General features: G+C 39.4%; 1 protein-coding gene across 2 annotated transcripts in view; it reads right to left on the reverse strand.

Annotated features, from left to right (window-relative positions):
• The window catches only part of gab1 (GRB2-associated binding protein 1), a 66621-nt gene that overhangs the window by 14251 nt on the left and 32172 nt on the right, over nucleotides 1-20198 (reverse strand). For both annotated transcript variants that reach the window (XM_061830228.1, XM_061830229.1), the window contains 6 exons: nucleotides 11934-12062; nucleotides 10587-10752; nucleotides 6077-6305; nucleotides 3693-3930; nucleotides 1892-2312; nucleotides 440-534 (listed from right to left, as the gene is read on the reverse strand). In XM_061830228.1, coding sequence (XP_061686212.1) covers nucleotides 440-534; nucleotides 1892-2312; nucleotides 3693-3930; nucleotides 6077-6305; nucleotides 10587-10752; nucleotides 11934-12062 — 1278 coding nt within the window. The remainder of the gene's footprint in view (nucleotides 1-439; nucleotides 535-1891; nucleotides 2313-3692; nucleotides 3931-6076; nucleotides 6306-10586; nucleotides 10753-11933; nucleotides 12063-20198) is intronic.

Here is a 20198-nt window from a genome sequence, read left to right on the forward strand (position 1 = left end):
AGGTCCAGATAGGGCTGGGAGATATTGGGGAAAAAAACTCCTAACGTGTTTTGTTTTCACATTAGTCGATATCTATCACGGTCTCAAGTGTTCCCTGTTATTCTTAAACATTTGTTAGAAATATTTTCGGTAAAAAGTTGAACATGATATGGAACATTATACAATGATGCCAAAGCTTTCAAGTTTTCCAATTTCAATTTACACCAAGGGGGATGATTAGACAGGCCCATTAATCGTCCACTTCGATTGCTTAAATTGAACTGCGCTTACTGATAGAACATGGGGTGCAAGAAAATCCCAAATTTTACAAGAAAATAAGACTTACACAAGAATTCCCTTCCTAATCCTAACATGGTGTTTTATTGGTTTGTTGTTGATTGAAGATGCCTATTCTATCCAAGTTTGTGTGTGGCTTTAGACATGTCAACCTATTACTCACAAAGTAGCTGTTGAAACTTTCGTTGAAGTCGAATGAGCAGCTCTTGTCAGATGGGAAGGATCTGGGAATGTCATAGCAGTCCTGGGAACCAAAATCTTGGGGAAAAAAAACAAAACATAAATAAATAAATATTAGATAGGACAGTTCACACAATTTAACACATTCCTCAAGTGTTAAAGCACCGGTGAGGACTGACCACCTGCTCGCACAGATGATCACAGATGCAACCAACTAAATTCTGATGACATTTATCACCACAAGGAGGAAGAAACGGAGAAGGTGGAGGTGGGGAGTGAGTGGAGTGACACTAGTCGTGATATTACAAGACTAAACTCAGCATTTTATGACTCAAATTTGCATTTCACCAGCCAAAGATTGTAATATTACAAGAAAAAAAAAAGGGAACGTCAACAATTGGGATTTTGGGGGAAATGTATGAATTTTACATGGGGACTGTTATGAAAATAAAAAATATTTTAAAGAATAAAGTCAGAATGTTCCAAGAGGAAAAGTAGTCATTTTACGACAATAAAACTAATAACATTCCAAGAATAATGTCGTGCACACTCATGGTTTGGCCCCCAGGGATTTTCCTATTTACAGATGGAATTTTCGCACAATAAATAAAAACAAAAAATTAAACCCTGAAAATGCTTTTAGGCGGAAAATCCTTACTCCAGTATATCACCGCTTATTCAAAATAAATTGGGGGAAAAAAACTATTTAAAAAAAGTTGTTTTTTTTTTCCTTTCAATGAAATTGTAATTGGGGTAAATTATCCAGTGATTTTGGCTATTTCTGGTCAGGTCCAGTCTGTATCCCCCACGAATAGCAGGGGTCCACTGTATTTCAAGTCATGGCATTTTGAGAAAACAGGCACAATTAGATGAGAAAAAAGTCATACGATGAGAATTTAGATGAGATTTCCCACCAATAATGTCATAGTATTATAATACTACTGAATGTGCTATAAAATGTGATTTTAAGACAAAGTTGTAATATGAGGAAGATAAGCAATTTTACAAAGATGGCTGTAACATTTACTGTAAAGAGAAATGTGTAACTTAAAAATAAGTTGTCCTTTTACTAGTGTACGGTCACATCATGTCTGTAAACTTTATTTCTGTAACATTGTAATTTTACAATATTGCGAGGCCACTAGCATAACCAGCCAAACAGAAAAAAAAAAATATATATATATATATATATATTTCTAGGTCAATTCTCAGTCTTCCATGTCATGGTTTTCTGCAAATGTAAAATTGGGGCAACTTTTCTCATTTGTTGAATTTGTTGCGTTCTTAATTGTTTTCCAAAAACGTTCAAAACCGACTTCTGCAACTATACTATCAGACTAAAGGTTTTATTTCCTGCAATGGGGGCCTTATACCCGTCTCTGTCATCCCCACCCCAAAAAAAAAAAAAAAAAAAAAATAGCTGAGCTATACAAACCTTTGCGTAGCCGCGAACAGTCGACAGTTCCAATAGTGTTGCTGCGTAAAGCTTTACTGCAAGCACTAGTAGGCACACAGTAGTTTCCGTCGGTCTCTGAGGCCGAGCGAGGCATGTAATAAGTGTCTGTGGGGGAGCGCTCGGCGGGGGCGGGCGGGGGTCCGGAGGTGGGCTTGGGTGGCCTTGGAGGGGGCACGACGTCTCCCCCGCCTTCCGAAGACGACATGGTGCGGGGGACCTGGTAGGTAGAGTTTGCGCCAGGCGTGGGCGGGATGTCATAACTGATGGACAAATTGCGCATCTGCGTCTCCACGGAGGGCTTTCGTGAGGGGGTGTTAAAGACATAAAGCTCAGACCCCTCGCCGCAGACTTCTGGGTGTGACGTGGGGGACGATGCAGACTTGGGGAGCAGCACGGTGTCCTGAGAGCAAGGGGATAAAATTATGGTTAATTTCTAATTTTCAAACTTTCCACGAGAGAATAAACCAGGAAATGTCAAATGAAGGTTGGCTCATCATAGGGATCTTGAATAGTTGGTATTTTGGTAAAATCCTGGCTAAATATGAATGCAATTACGAAGCACCGCTTGTTTTTCGAGTTATGACTTCCCTTAATCGATTTTTTGCTCTGTGGTGACCCAAAATATACATACAATATATACAAATATATAATACAAGCCAGCTTCAGCATTAAAACCCATTCGTGGGCAGCGTCCCATTTTTGGGACATCATGATTTTCACACATTATATCCTTCAGTATATCAAAATATTAAGTGTTTTAATCTGATTCTGATTCTGTTTTTTGGTACAATCTACTAAGAAAACAATCAAATGAGTGAATACTTTTGAGACAATGACAATGTGGTAAAGTACTGTAATGCCCACAAATGTAAACAAGTCAGCAACATACAGTATAGGGCAAAATAGAACTATGAACTAGTTCATTTTGGTAACAGGGAACTGACCTTTGAACTAGTTTGAAAAAAAATGAACTTTTCAAACAGCGTGTGTGACATTGGTTATTATGTAGGTGACAAGTACAATACGCAAATCTTATAACAATAGTAATGTCAACTGCAGGTGCTTTTGCTAAGTTTAGTCACTGTGTTACATATGACCAGAATAGTACTATGTGATGATCTGTAAGGTGCAAACCTTTGAGGCAAGTAGGTGAAAAAGATGGCAAATGTGGCCACACAGGAATAACAGCAAAATGAGTTAAGGACACAAAGAGAAGACTATTTTGGTGAAGTCAGATGAAGGAAATATTTTTGTCTCAAAGTTTCTTCACGTTATATTGAACAAGTTGAAAACTTCCAAAACATTTAGTATTCCAAATAAGAATCTACTTTTTCGTCAGCGGGACAAAGCTCATAAATGCTCGTCCATGAACCTAATATATAAATATGTCGCAAAATGTGAAAATGGTAGCTGCTTAAATAAAGATCCACAAAGGCCGTTAACCCTTTAATGTTAATACCTTACCATTGATGAACAATGTGAATTGAAGAAATAAAAACTGTTGATTATGCTGTATATACAAGGAAACCATTTAGGTAACCGTCATTAAGTAAAATATCTTTTTTCTTTTGTATTCATAATTGTTCTTTAACTCAGCAAAAGATAGATAATCCAAATAATTATTCAATAGAATTTTCAGTCAGATACTCTAGATAAAAAATATTCATTTGCAGCAGCACCACAGGTAACTACCCAGTTATATTCTTGCATTTTTATTATTTTAATAAAACCCTTGCTTCGGGTCTGCAAAAAAATTGCTCCTCAACGTCGGCAACCTTACCTGAGAGTAGCTGCGAGGCAGGTGGTAGAGGCCGTTATCGCTCAGGAGGGAGGCGCCCCGTGATGGCGGGGAGTCGTATAGGGACGAAGCGGAGGCGGGGGCCGGGTGCCCGGCAAAAAAGCCGTTCTGAGAGCAGTGCTTGGCTGATGACGTGGACGACGTGGGCGTTCGGTGCGACGGGAGGTTGTCGTTTAGGTCCGTCTCGGAGGAGGTAGACTTGGAACACTCAGTGTGGGATCTGAGATGGCGACACAGGAGATGGACGCTTGAGTGGCGGCGAACATTTGTGGAGCTTTATTCATAGCCGGTGTTAGTTATGCTAGGTATAAATGAACGTGCGTCCTCATACTTACCTCTGGATTAAATTAAGGTATTTGTTTGTAAACTCATCATGGAACAAAATCAAGTACAAACTACCTACTACAGGGGTCGGGAACCTTTTAGGCGGAGAGAGTCATAAATGGCAAACATTTTAAAATGTAATTCCAAAAGAGCCATCCAATATTTTTAAAACTAAATACAAGTGTATTTGTGCATTTTATGTAAGACCAACACTTTAAGAGTACAATAACTCTCTAAATTAATTTAAATAACATTATACTGTTGCTAACCAATGATGACAAAAGTACTTTTTACCATTAATGCGACTTTTTGCTGATGGCATAGTCGTCAGTTTCATACGTCATTAAATTAGTATTCATGGAGCCTTTGAGAGGTCCACCCGTTATTCATGAACGTAGGTTGTTCTTAATTTTTTTTTTTTTTTTTTTTTAAATGTGAGAAAGACTTTTCACATGCATAGGTATAATCAAAAATTGTCAGTACAGCAATATTCACACACCACAGTGTGTGGTATGTGACGGGAAGTGCATTCAAAATTTTCACAATCAGCTGGTTTGCAGGTTGAATTTTTTTCATTTCTCCCCACTTATGTGCGCTCGCCAACAATGCTTGCTGACAGAGGCGTATCTTTACGTAAAAAAAAAAAATTCCAGTGTTGGGCAGCACATAAGCACTCTGTCATTACCACATTGATAGGCTGCGTAAGGACTGTAATATTTGTAATTACGAGTGTACCCCTTTAAGAGTGGAGGAGGGGGCGGTGTAAGGTCAAGTGGGAAGAAGAGTGTGTGGCCGTCATTGGAGGCCGTGCAGCAGGTCGTTGTTAGAGAAAGTTACGAGTGGTGCCAAAATGTTCAAAAAAAGAAAAAAAAAGTCAAGCTGACGTGTTTTTTTTTGGGGCCACGCAGTCATGCAATCGACCAGAACTTCCAGGTTGATTAATTTGACAATGCAATAGTTCCATTAATCGATTGTTGCAGCTCTAGTAGCAACTCTGTATTGTTTTCTGTGAATTGCTACAGTTTTACAAGTTCCAACTGTCTGAGAAGCCATGTGGGTATTTGAATGCGATTGTAAGACCAAATTTCTGAAAGTGATTGGATGAACGAGTCGGGGTGGGGTCCTTTGCAACCGAAAAGAGGGGAGCGTGAGAGCGCTATCTTGACTTTGGAGGAGCACTCAGTGAGTTGACGACTCAAGAACATACTAATTATATCATCAATTCATCAAAATTGACATACAATGGTCCTTCAGTGTCTACTACAAATAAAATCTGCAATTGTTCAACCTCTATTCAACACTGCTGTTTTCTTTTTGTTGTACATTGTGGCTAAACATTACTGATTATGTATACGTGTATCAACATTGATCCTGTGACAATTGAATATACTTCACAGAATGCATGCATTCATCCATCTATCCACCATCCCTACCCACTATGTAATTGGAATTACCATATATAGACAATAAATTTTGATTTAAGTCTCTGCTCTGCTTAATTCTTGCACATAAATAAATGGGCACTAATCAGACAAGTCCTTTATTTATGTGCCCAAAAACCTTTTATAAAATGCACATTTTTTCATAATGAAGTACTTTTTAACTACAAAGCGCAACGTAGGTGACAAAAACATGAGCCCGAAATTAATAATTCCTGCTCATCCCAAAATGAGTGATTTTTGAGAGTGAAATGATATTGGTTAATTTCAAAACATGCATGTGAGGTTTTCGACCTAACAGAAAGGGCACTCCAAATGCTTCAAAATGCACCAAAACCATTTTCAAGAAGCTATGGAAATGGATTTTAGTTTTGGGTGGCTCAAACACTGCACACAAAGCAGGCACTTTCAAACTGACTAGCCGGCCACTCACAGACTAGCCTGTGGAGGAAGAGTCCTGCTCTCGCACTCCTCCAGGAGCAAATACTCCCGGTCTCCCTCCAGAGACGAGTAAAGCGGCACCGAACTACACGAGGTGCAGCAGGGATGAAGAAAGGTGGAAGCACAAGAAGCAGCACAGGAAGAACGGGGCGGAGGTCTTACCTGTTGGCATCGGGCTTTTTGCTCTCACAGTTGACCAGCCACAGGTAGTCCTGGGGCTCCTCAGTGCTGGATTGAGAGTCCAGATGCCGCACGCTGACTGGCTGGTAGGGAGGCGGCACGGCAGTCAGGACCGCCGCCGGCTGGCCCACCAAGTTGCCGAGTGCCGTGTGCGGAGGGGTGTCCACCACCAGGCCCCCGATGGCAGACTGCTGGCCAGCTTTGGCAGCCTCTAGAGAGAGGAGAGAGGATGGTAGCCGTTTTAGCTCATGTTGAAATGCAAGATACTGTAAGATTATGTGGGTTGAAAAGAAATTTTTTCAGTGACATTTTGCTGTATACAATGACACCCGTGTAGAATGGGGTACAAACTCAACCTAAAAGGTAAGGGAAGACTAGATACCACCACTATGAAATGGAATTTTGGAATGCAGGGACATGAGTGTGGAATATAACACCTCCCTGGGATCTACCAACCTGTAGAGTCAATGGCAATAATAATTTTTTTTTAATTATTCTTGTAAAATTCAGATTGTTAGAAAAAAAAAAGTTATTCGCCCCGAGAAATAGCGCGTTTCCCCATTAGTAATTTCAACATGGAGTGGCATTAAAAAGCTTTAAGCTTCTTTTTAGAATAATTGTTTACCATTTGTCAAAAGGCTGTTGTTAACTTGAGGCAAGTTTGCTGTCACAAAACAGTGCTAATATCTCAAAATTGAGACCTCACATAACAAAGCGAAAAAATATGAAAGTAAATATATTAATAAAAAAAATGAATAGCTGGGAAAACTCTCAAGGGACCACAGTATAAACATAAATTTTAGATAGATGACAATAACTCGGGCAGCACAGTGTATGGTTGGTTAGCACCTTTGCCTCACAGTTCTGAGGACCGGGGTTTAAATCCCGGCCCGCCTGTATGCATGTTCTTCCCGTGCCTGCGTGGGTTATCTCTTCATACATGAGTTTCCTCCCACTTCCCAAAAACATGCATGGTAGGTTTATTAAATATTCTAAATTGCCCTCAGGTGTGTTTCTATGCATGAATGGTTGTTTGTTTAAATGTGCCCTGCGATTGGGTGGCGACCAATTCAGAGTGTACCCTGCCTCTCGCTCAAAGATAGCTAGGATAGGCTCCAGCACGCCCGAGACCCACGTCAGGATAAAGTAGTATAGAAAATGGATGGACGGATGAACACGTCATCTTGTGACTGTATCATAGATTTTAATGCGGAGCAGTCAGATAGCAAAATTTCTTTTGCACGACACCTACAGCAATTCTGTAAGTCTTTAGGTTTCACCAAAGTTACTGAAGCGTCCCACACAACATCATGTTACAACGGCTGATGTTCGTGACACACTGGAAAAGGATGCACGATACAGGGGAAAAAAAATAATGACCTACTTCAGTTTTTTTGTTTTTAAACTTTTTGTTTGGCATAATTTTGTTACAATACAAATTTTAATGGGATCATTATCCAAGTTTGTAGCTCAGTGGTTAGAGCACTGGTTTGGAAAACCAGGGGTTGTGGGTTCGTATCCCACTGGGGCCTCCACTCCCTGAGAAGGGTTGCGTCAGGAAGGGCATCTGCCGTAAAAATTGTGCCATAACATATGTGCGTTCATCCGAGATGACACGCTGTGGCGACCCCGAAAGGGACAAGCCGAAAGAAACTTCTATTATCCAAGTACTTTCTTTCCCCTTTTGCGTTAATGTTCGAAATGTGCATAACTTTACAACAATATTCAATGCACCAAAATCAAATCTGTCTCGTTTTTGATGAACACAAAGTCTTAGTTACTTTCTACTCTTATGTACTTTCTCGCATGACAACTTTTCTCCACAGTTCACCGTGCATGGCTTGCTCATCTGTCTCCTCTCCGTCAGTTGACAGAGGTCACAGATACCTGTTGATCATGTACACCTCCCACTCTTACTTCTCTCCTACCGTCTCATATCATCATCATGATTATTTCGCACTTCAGTAACACACAGACAGACCTACACATAAGATAAGAGTGGAAGTGGGCCTGCACAATCACAAGTGCAAGCGAGTGAAAAACGCAGAGCCAAGGACATTCTTTTGTAACAAGAACTGGAGGAAGGCAATGTGCGATATTTTTTTTTTTTTTTTTTTTATGATGGTTGCTATGGGAAACCAAGAATGTCAGATGAAAACGATGTCAACAAAAGAGTGGCGAGAACGGCTTTGAAGCAACGGGACTCAAAGGTTGAAGGATGAATTTGTCAAATTAAATAAAAAGAACCGACATTTAATAAGGTGGACAAAACCGAACCACAACTCAATTGGTAATAACCAGCAGTTTGTAAAACAGTGAAGAATTCATCAATAAAGAAGCTATAAGCTGTTTAATGGCACCCACTGTTAAAGTTTACTGTTCAACTAAACATAAACCAAGAGAATGACACCTTCGGTAATTAAAACAACTAAACAACACTTCCTTCAAATTGGCCCGGTAGGTTAAAGTTATAGTGTGTAACTTTTGCCCCCAGGCTTGAATTCTAAATATAAAAGGAAAATAAAATGACGGGAATGGTTAGCATCGATACCTGCAGTCTTAAAACCCTTTAAGCAATGGATATTTAAATACAAACAGCAGCACAACACCTTTACCAGATAATATGCAATACGCACAGGTGTATATTTAACCAATTTATATAAATAGGTGTGTTGCGTTTCAAATCATGTCTGATCAATTGCCTTTACCACACTCCAATAAAGCGCCATTTGATCAGCAGAAAGAGGAGTGTTCACTCCAAAGACTGAATACTAATGTACATCTAATGTCTTGGTTTTATCAATTTTGCTCTAATGCTGACAAATAACAAAATATGGAAAGAGTCCAACACTTAAAATACTTTTTGGATGCACTATAATGCTTTGAAACAGCAGCAGAGAATTGTTGACAAACAGCCCTACAACAATTATTGGATAATTGCGACCACTGCCAATAGAGGTTTGCCATAATCCCTCCAAACTCACATTTGAGAGGTACTAGCCCTCTGAGGACACAAGAATATACAGTAATACAGTAGTGTTCAAAATAATAGCAGTCCAATATGACTAACAAGATTAATCCATATTTTCAGTATATCTTTTATTGCTACATGTCAAACAAGTTACCAGTAGATTTTCAAAAAACCAACAACACCCAGCATTCATGACAAACACAGTCTTAAGGCTGCGCAATTGGGCAATTTGTTCAAAGGGGTGTGTTAAAAAAATAACAGTGTGTCATTCAATCAGTGAAGTCATCGCTTTTGTGAAAACCAGGTGTGAATCAGGTGGCACCGATTTAAGGATGCAGCTAGCATCTGTTGAACATGCATTTCTCCTTGAAAGCCTGAGGAAAATGGGTCATTTAACAGATTGTTCAGAAGAACAGCACACTTTGATTAAAAGTTTCATTAAAGAGAGGAAATCTTATTAAGCGGTGCAAAACAAAGTATAGGCTGTTCAGCTAAAATGATCTTTAATGCCTTAAAATGGAGAGCAAAACCAGACACACGTGGCAGAAAATGGAAGACAAGCATCAAAGTGGATCTCAGAATAACCAAAAAGGCAAAGGCTCAGCCAATGATCAGCTCCAGGATGATCAAGGACAGTCTAGAGTTACCTGTAAGTACTTTGACAGTGCGAAGACGTCTGCGTGAAGCTAATCTATTTAAAAGAATGCCCCGCAAAGTCCCTCTATTTAAAAATAAGCCACGTGCACACCAACCAGTCTAAGGAGAAATGGAGGAACATTTCGTGGACTGATGAGAATAAAATCTTCTTTTGGGTGCTTACTAGTGTGTTTTGGGGACACAAACAAACTGGTAAACATGCAAAATCTTGGTTTCAAACCAACAAAGTTAATGTAAAGAAGTGTCGAGCCCAATCCCCTGACCTGAATTCAATCAAGAACTTGTGGGGCGACATAAAAAATGCTGTTTCTCAAGCAAAACCAAGATATGGAGATGAATTGTGGAATGTCGTTAAAGAATGTTGGAGTGAAATAACAGCTGAAAGGTGCCACAAGTTGGTTGACTGTCACACAGATGTGGAGCAGTTGCAAAAAAAAAAAAAAAAAATTGGTCATACAACTAAACATTAGGTTAGTGATTCAAAGGATTGGTAAATCGTAGAAACAAAAAAGTTTCCACGAAATAGTTTTGAGTTTGTAAAGTCAACGGGAGACCGCTATATATATATATATATATATATATATATATATATATATATATATTATATATATATATATATATATATATATATTTTTTTTTTTAAATTATTATTTTTTTTTTTAAAACCACACCACTTTCAGCAAATTGCCCAATTGCACAACTGTGAGAGTGTGTATTTCATGAATGCTGGGTCTTGTTGGTTTTCTGAAAATCTAATGCAACTAGTTTTAACTTGTTTGACATAAAGCAAGAAAACGTGGATTAATCTGGTTAGTCACATTGGATTGCTATTGTTTTGAACACTACTGTCGGTCTGGTTCCTACCGTCATCGGTGGGGTTGAAGCCACAGATGTCGCAGATGCAGCGCACCCACTTGTTCATCTCCTCCTCCGTGTCAGCCACAAGGTAAAAGACACGGTCGATGGTCTTGATGTCAAAGATGAAGCTGTGCTCCAAATCCTTCTTGTTAAACGTCAGCCCGGCATCCACCTCGAGGTGTAAGAGGGAATGGGATTAGTCAGCAATTTCCACGTGATCTATTAGGCCCAACATACACCAAGCAACGCTGCCAAATGCAACTTAAGTGGACCTTTGCAACAACATTACATTGCCAACTCTTCGCCACATACCCAGCAATTAAGCACCGCACATCTCCTGACTGACTGCAATGGAAAAACTCCAAGACACTAACCACTTTTGAGGTTCCATACGAAACACGACGTATGGCATTAAGTTTTGATTGAACCACAACAACATGGCACGATTGTCAATACAGAAGCAGATGGCCACAAAGAGGAAATTGTAAAGAATAGGGACAGTGTGTGGATAGTTTGATGGGCTGTGGGGAATGTTTAATTGCCCCAATCACTGACTGCACCAATGAATTTCAGTGACAGAGACTATCCATGCATTGGTTTCTATGAATAATATAATCATAACTGTAAAACACAATACCTATATACAGTGTTGCTTTTACTGTCTGTTTCAGTTGACACTTTCTCTCATCAACTTTATCATCATAACATGTTCATTTTCAGAAAAGGGTCATCTTCATTCCTGTAAAAACAGGAAATCACAGTATATTCCACTTTATATTATTTACCCTGACGGTGGCAGTGAAGAGGTAACGGGAATCAGAACTGGAGGTGGCAGAAATTAAGATGTTGAGGTTCTCGCTAGGAGTGACCAGGTTGGATAAGATTAGAAATGAGCTCATTAGAGGGACACCCAAAGATGGATGTTTTGGAAACAAAGTTCGAGAGAGCAGACTTCGATGGTTTGGACATGTCCAGAGGCGAGAGAGTGAGTACATTGATAGAAAGGTGCTGAGGATGGAGCTGCAACAGAGCGAGAGGAAGAGAAGGTTAAGGGATGTTGTGAGGGAAGACATGAGGGGAGTTGGGGTTAGAGGAAGATGCAGGAGATGGGCTAAAATGGAAAAAGATGACACACTGTGGCGACCCCTAACGGGACAAGCCAAAAGGAAAAGAAGAAGAAGAGATTATTTACGCTGACAACTATATTCTCAGGCTCACCCTACAAAATGTCACCCATTCTTGTAAAAAAAGGAACCCACTGTCACAGAAAGCTAGATATTCCATAGTGCAGTGAAATTGCAGTAATCAAATTGAAATGAGGACATGTGTGTGCAGATGAAAAGCAAACGGTACCTGTTCACACAAGTTGAGGTCAATCACGCGGATGGGCTTCTTGGCATGGTCATTCTTGTAGTACTCCAGCACATCTGGGTCGCCTGTTAAACGGCCACTGCGAAGCATGAACCACCGCTTCTTCCATGCCTGCACAAAAGACCAAAAATAGCTGAGCACGCTCTAACAACGACCACTTCGTTCCCAACTGACCATGAGTGAATGAGGCGAGGGGAGCCAAGGAAACTAAAGGACAAATGCGCATCTGGTAGAAGCAGGACAAAAGCTACACAGTCTGATGTCACATCCTGATTGTGGTTGGGAACTTAATCCACAAAGAGTGACGAGGAGCTCCTCTCAATGAGATGTGGTCTAAATTAAGTTAATTTTATTTCTATACAGTGCATATGAAAAGTCTAGAGACACCCCTGTCTAAAAGAGGTTTTTGTAATGTTAAAAAAAAGACCATTGCCATTATTGACCTATAACCTACATAACTTAATTGAAAGGAAAACTAAATCTGAATTGTCGATTTGACAGCTTATGAGGTAGTATCCAAGTTGAAACAATGTCGGGCAATGCCCGCAGTGCCTTTCATACTCTCATCAACGGCTTTTCCTGTGTCACTGTGTAACATAACATACTGGTGCTGACATCATCTTGTTATCAGATTGTCAGGTACCATGTCACTGAGTGTAAGGGAATATCCTGTCTTTGCAGGTTTCTGTGTTAAGGCCGAGGCTGTTCATGCTGGTTCTTGTGTTATTGCTGCCACTTTGCAGTATCTCTGTGTAAAAGGGGCCATTGATTTGCTTACATAGACGCTCAAAGAGTTCATTTTGGTAGCGAGTCATGATAGCAAGGATGGGGTATTTCATACGTTATGTAAGGGAACACTGAAGTCCAACAGATAAGGAAAAACACTTTGCAGTGTGTGAAAAATTTTAACAACAAGCTTTGTTTACTGTCGCTTGTGGGAACGATTAGCTGGACCACGAGGACAGGGCTTGTTTTACCAGGGTCTCTCTTTGTGAGCAGGCCAAGGCCCAGCATGAGATGATCCGAAGACCATCGCAACTTTACCAGCAGTCAAAACAAACGACACAGGATGATCAGGTTTCAACTTCAAACTAGGAAAACCAAAAGATGCTAACAAATAACAACAATGAAGGAGAACGAGGGCTGGGGCTGCATAATTAATCAAATTTTGTTGGGGCAACTTCAAAATAAAAGCCAGACATGGCATTTATGTTCAATGTTTTAAATATGCAAGGCTTTTATTTGAAATTGGGCCTCGGCTCATTGTCAGCATGTAATCATAAACAATCGTGGTGGCTAGCTTGACTTCATCTCTTTAACTGGCCTGCCCGCAAATAAAAAGATGAAGTCGAGCGACTGCCCGCAATGAAAAAGTAAAGAGAGAGTGAGCTTGCGACTACAAGTGACCGATAGTCAAGCAGAACAATGGAGCTGTTCCCAGCGATGACAATTCACTCCATTGAGGGGTTTGTCAAATGAAAAGTTGGTGCTTTTCAGCCTGTTTGGCTTTTATGCCTAAACTGTACTTGCTTCTATTGAGTTGCAGTTCATGATTCCACTCTTGCATATTTATTCAGTTACCGCTGAGTAAATTTAAAATTCTTTGGTACTTTCTATTTGTTTTATTATCTATCAATTATTCTTATTTAAAGATTCAGATCATGAAAACTGTTGAAAAGTAGAACATTAAAAATAATATTTCCCTAACTTGAGGAAGAATTGAACTGTGGCGTATAATACCTCTTGCAATGAATAATAAAATGAGGCAGAAAATCAATCAGTCGTACAGTATATGGATGTAACGCTTTACCAATAAACAAGTTAGTTAATAATTCTGAATGATATTGCAATTATTAATACTGTATATAACATCTGGCTGTAAACAACTGTGACCCAGACTCGTTTTTGTATTATGTAGCCTGTTTGTTCATGCTGGTTCATTCACATATCATTTGCTAGTCTGTACCATAAAACCTTCTTCCAGTTTACATTCTTGCAACCAATAAGAGACCACCTTTGCATGGTTTGATGCCGTTTGTGAATCTTGCATGAATGCAAATTTGAGGAAAAGTAATGCCGATTTCCCATCCTTTGCTTTTCCATACTGCTTGTCCTTATTCAGATGGTAAATGAACTGGAGCCTACCCCACCTGACATTGGGTGAAAGGTGGGGGTACACCATGGACTGGATGACAGGGCACATAAACAAACATGCATTCTCACTCATATACCTAAGGACAGTTTAGTTGTCAAAGAATCTTACATGCATGTTTTTGGAATGTATGAGCAAAGTGGTGTACTGCACAAAGAGAAAACCCACGCAAGCAAAATGAGAACATGCAAAGTCCATTGAGGAAAGCTTGAGCCAAGAACCTCAAAAGGGTGAGACAGATGTGCTTACCACTGGTACACCGCACTACCCAGGGAGTTGCCTTTGTGTTTTATATTCAAAACAAAACGTGTTGCAATATGTCAGGTGCATGTACCTGTTTTTTTCATGCCTTTAAGCAATATATTGATATTATAGATAACAGTGATAATGTCATCAATTTTATCATGATATTAAATTCACATACCGTAGGCATTGGTACACAGACATTTAGTGCAGCTCAAATGTTATGTTACATTACTATTTATTACACCCAACCTCAGATGTGGCACATTTAACTATATTAAACCTTTCCTGTTTGCTTCAATTTATAAACCTGAAACATTCACACTGCAGCATTTGTTATTGTTATCATATGGAAAAAGTTGAGCATCTCTCTCTCTCCCTCTCTCTCTCTCCCTCTCTCTCTCTTTCTCTCTCTCTGCCTGCCCTCTGGTACGCGCCACGGCCATTTTAGGTCAAATTACCCCCTTGGGGATTGGAAGGGGACACAGAGCTAAGGTTACAGCCAGGGCACGCTTCAAGCAGTCCAGGAATGTAGACAACAGGGTTGGCCAGATCAAAACAACTGAAACTGTACAGTAATGTAATGGTGGCCGGTAAGCAATTTCAGTATAACAAACACAAACCTGACAAGTTTCAAACCTGTTATGCAAATTGGAGAAGAAACACTATTTCACATATCAGGAAAAAAAACAAATACAGTGCGCGGTTACTTGCTGGACATTAACATTATTTTCTATGTACATACTGACCCACATTTCTTCTTTAATCACTGTGGAACTTCCAATATCTGTTGTACAATACAAAACTGTATTCCAGCTCTAATCCAGTGTACATATCTGGTATGGCAGTGATTCTCAAAGCATAGTATGAGGGCCATCAGTTGTATGCAAAACAATAATTGAATGAAATGTTCAAACTGTGCATAATGTTAGAGTGGTAGAGTGGATTAAAAACTGTATCCAGTTCAGCATATTTCAATTCAGTTTTAAATTTTTAAGTACAGTACATTTGCATGTAATATTTCAGAATTGTTTGTCTTTCAAAATTTCTCATTTGTGCAACAACTGATAACTATTTTCATTACTGATTTTCATTTAGAGACATTTTGATTTTAAATTGTATGTATTCTTTGTTTTGTAATTGTAAATATTCTCTGATTTCTGTAGTATTCCATGAAAACAGATTAATTTTTGAGGTTAATTAAAAAAAAAACCTTTGGAAACATTTGCTTTTACTTTGAAAAACAATCAATATTTTTGCCCATTTTCTGACATGTTGCGGACTAAACCAGTAACTGTGTCACAATACTCATTTTTAAAAAGGATGGAAATTTAAACCAAAAAAAAGTCAGATCAGATAAGAAATAAGGTCTCTGTTTTTGTCGTTTTTTTAACCCAATGCCATACGAGTATTGTATTTTCATTTTGGTCATCTTTGTGGTACTTGGAAAATTTTTTTTAGGTGGTACTTGGTGTAAAAAAAAACTGAGAACCAATGTGCAATGCAACTTTAGACAATTTCATGAAGTACTTTATTATCAAGTTTGATTGAGCCTCATTGACACTATGCAATGAAATATTTACTTCCTATAAAATAAAAATTTGACAACTTAATCATTTTACTGAATTGAAAGAGAAACCAAACAGTTAATGTCCTTCAGTCAGCCGTGGTTTGTAATGCTAGCTGACTATCAGGTCAGCTCATGATGCACTGTAATCCTATCGTTATCTTGTCAATCAAATGATGCCGGTGTCAATCAAAACCAATTCCATCTGTCAAGGCTCAGTCAGTTTTAATATAACAGAGAGATTAGAGAGTGGTGGCACATTGGCAAGCCGGCTTGAAACACTCATCCATCTGTGGTCTTTCACACTTTTTTTTTTCTCACACATTGATTTTCTCATGCGGATTCATACACCCTAAAAACAAATTTAAATGTCTTTCGGGTAGATTACTAAGACCTAGTGCCTGAAATGTTTGCACAATGTGTTGGAAGTATTGTGAAATTGAAGTCATCTGATGGGTTTTCCCACAATGGGGTGTTTAAACAGACAGACGGGACTGTGGCGGTAAATCGCATGACACTCTGCAACACGCAACAAAGCCAACTGTGGTACACAAAACAATGGAGTGCCATTAGACATGTGTTCTTGCTATTTGGATGTTATTGTTTATTTCAAAAAGATGAGAAGTGTTATGGTCACATAGAAGGACACCAGAATGCAGTGTGTCTACTTTCAACAAAAGTACAGTTCCCCCAAAAACAGGGGTCAAAAAGTGCAGAGCCACACAGAGTTTAACCATACTACTTGGTACCACTGAGGCTTTATATTGACTCCCAACATTCAGACCAAATACTAGAAACACTCACCAAGACAATGTGACACCATAATGTTGGAACAAGTAACTGCTCCGTCTCTACATACCTCCTGTAGGGAATCCTTCAGGACTGTGAAACCAGCACCAATCACACTTTTTATTCCATCTTTGCTCGTGAATATCAATGTCGAGCCATTTAAATGCAATGCCAACTTTAGTTTATAGGAACTTGCCTCTTAGGTTTGGGAATAAGCAACGATGCTGTAATAAAGATGGGACTGCCCCCCCTCTCCTTTCTGGCATCGCAGCTGTCCCTAAAAACTTTGTCCCCTTTTCCTCCCAGTCTCCTGATAGGATGAACCACGGGAAGACACCATCCACTGGTCCCACCCAGTTCCTACAGCCCGAGGGGGGCCAAACAGAGGGGACATTGAGGGTCTGAGGTTAGGCAGGGTCAGAGGAAGATGCCGACTGAGTTGAGTCACATTATTGGGGGGGGTCATGATTCAACGGGTTTGAGACATTTTGTGGTGGTGCAGTACAGAAATGTAACTCCTGACAATTTTTCTCCAGAATGTTAACACTACCTAAGCACTCTGGTGAGCGCACAACCAACCTCAAATTCTCTAAGATAGACAGGGAGGATCCATAAAAAATATATACGTTAAAAAAAAATTAAAAAAACATAAGAGCACTTCTATGACTGAACACATATGACCTGCAGAGTGACAGCAATGAATCAGAGTGATGAGTTGGCTACCTTTCAACACGTTAACCGTTAGACACACTATGTGTTAAGTGAGGCTGTGTCAATGGTGGCAAAAACAAGTTGCATGTGGGGAAAAAAAATGCAGAAAGTGTAGGAGCATACCAAGCTAAGCAGCAAGTATAACATTGGCGAGAAGTAATTACCGTATTTCCTGCACGATAAGGCGCAACTTGTTTTTCCTTTCAGCTTGTCCCTTTCGGGGTCGCCACAGCGTATCATCTCAGATGAACGCATATATATATATATATATATGTTTGGCACAATTTTTACGCCGGATGCCCTTCCTGACGCAACCCTTCTCAGGGAGTGGAGGCCCCAGTGGGATACGAACCCACAACCCCTGGTTTACCAAACCAGTGCTCTAACCATTGAGCTACGGGGCCTCCCACTATAAGGTGCAACTAAATGTCTTTAATTTTTTCAAAAGCTGATGGTGCGCCTTATAATGCGGTACGCCTTATACATGGCTCAATATTGAGCCTTTAGTGCAGCTCCATCTAATGGATACATAACTGAACCCCAGCTTCTACTGTAGCGTCTATTCTATGTGCATTATAATCCTGTGCACCTTATATATGGAAAAAGTTTTAAAATGGGCCATTCATTGGAGGTACGCCTTATAATGCGGTGCTCTTTATAATGCGGAAAATGCGGTACTTATTTGAATATAACAGCACCACCTCTCGCGTATACATCAATCCTTGCAACATTTCCTCCAAATCTACAAGATACACAGAATGCATCAGAAGACCCATGACAAGGTGAAAATGTATTGTCAATCAGTGATGTTAACTTAAATGTACCTGATTAACATGTTAGCCCTGCTAGTGTAAAATCTATATCCACTTTACTACGATGGTTACAACTACAGTATGTGTGCTTGTCATATCGGTTAAGGGACAGTTTTGCTCAGTGTAGGCCAATCGTTAAGCATTGTGCTATATATAGCCATCTAATCGCTAAGTGGTTACACTGTGAATCATGTACTATAAGTGAGAAAAATAAAATAATAAATTTGATGCTGGTACGTCTCGAGAAGTTTGTGAAATGTAGCAAAGTTGGTCAGAGAGGACTTTAAAGTAAAAGGGTTTAAATGACGCCAATATTTGTGTGAGTGCTTGAGATGTCTTAATTTTAGTTAAGTCTGGTTAGGATCATAAATGTACAGCCACAAACTTACTGTATTATGTCATGCTAGCTGCTCAAGTTAAGTTATGCAACATCTTTATGCGTTTTTCAATTCACACCATGTGTTTTTATACTTACAAGAAATGGTCATTTCAAACTGAAATCTATTATATTTGTTTTATTTAGTTTGAAATTGCCTCACTGAAAATGATTCCAGATAAGAAATGTTACTGTTTGCTGGTGAATGTGATTTTAAGAAAATTATACTAAAAAGGAAAGCAATTGGTTGATCGCTGTTGAGTGAAATGGCTTTTCTTTTTTGTTTTCAGAATTAAACTTTAAACAAAACAAAAATATAGTTTAATGCAAATACTTGATAATGCAATAAAAAATTTAAAAGGATACCAGAATATTAAAGAAATTCATCCATAATTAATATTCGCTGCAGCTCTAAAAAGGTCCCAAGACCTCCCGACGAAAACCATTCCTTCGTTCAATACAAATTAATTGGAGGTGCTGGTCCCGGCGGTAAGGTTTGGTACATTTGTGGAGGGTGTAGTTGCACATACTGCTGGCCACTGATTATCAACAGAATTTTCTCAAGTATTAGTTTAGCACAGAACAACGTTTTCTCATAATCTCCATCATGAGCCCTCCCACTGTTCAGTACCCTTTCGCTTGGGTCCCAATCCTGGTGGTATACTTCAATAGAGTTAAACAAGATACTGCTGTCCATTGACTGCTCAACAGTTCAGTATTTGACATATTTCATAGAACATCCACTGCAAAGGGTCCCAAAATGTCCAACTCAAAACATAACCCATTGCTCGAAAGCTGAGTCAAAGCAGTACTTCTTGTTTACCGCATTGCACTGTACTGCGATTCGGCAGTGACAAGACAGCGAGGGTTTACCCGATTCCCACTCCTACAAAAACATTTTCTCAGTACCTGAAACCTAATTCCGACTGAATGTGATAACAAGCAGTTAAGACACTGTGACTGAAAACATACCAGGGTAAAGTATACTAAAAATACACTTGAGTTTAAAGTCCTTTATGAAACTAAATATGCTGAAGCTGAGCCATTCGGCTGATATCGTCCATTATCAGAATTGATAAAAGGCTTTGATGTGCTTTTGGGATTCCTTAATGCAAACTAAAGTGCTCTAAATGCTAATGACAAAATATCACTCATCACGGGCTCTTAAAGCGAATGCTCATCTGCCATAGCGCTAATGGTGAATGATAAGAAGGTTGGTTTGTGCATTTGCTGCTGCAGTTGTGAATCTTTTTCCACTGCGTCTGTCAGAATTTTCTATATAAATTCTATATCTTCTCCCCATGGCACTGTTATGTATATGGGTCAAACTTCATTGGAATTGGAGTTTGTAGATCAGCAGTTTACTTACACGTGGACTGTACTAAAGCTCATCTATCAACCACATCCGTTTGTTTAGCTTAGCGACTAGGCGATGCGCAGCGTGCACCAAGAAGAACTCTCTAGGTAACCAGGTCATCTGGGGTGTGGATAAATGAGAAGCATTGACATCCTCTGGTTTGTTGGGAATTTGAGATTAAAGTAGCAACAGATGAGTAAAAATGTGGGAAATAACAGGGTGGCATTTGTTAAAAATCAT

This window comes from Syngnathoides biaculeatus, chromosome 9 (assembly GCF_019802595.1).
Source record: "Syngnathoides biaculeatus isolate LvHL_M chromosome 9, ASM1980259v1, whole genome shotgun sequence".
Taxonomy (NCBI): Eukaryota; Metazoa; Chordata; class Actinopteri; order Syngnathiformes; family Syngnathidae; genus Syngnathoides; species Syngnathoides biaculeatus.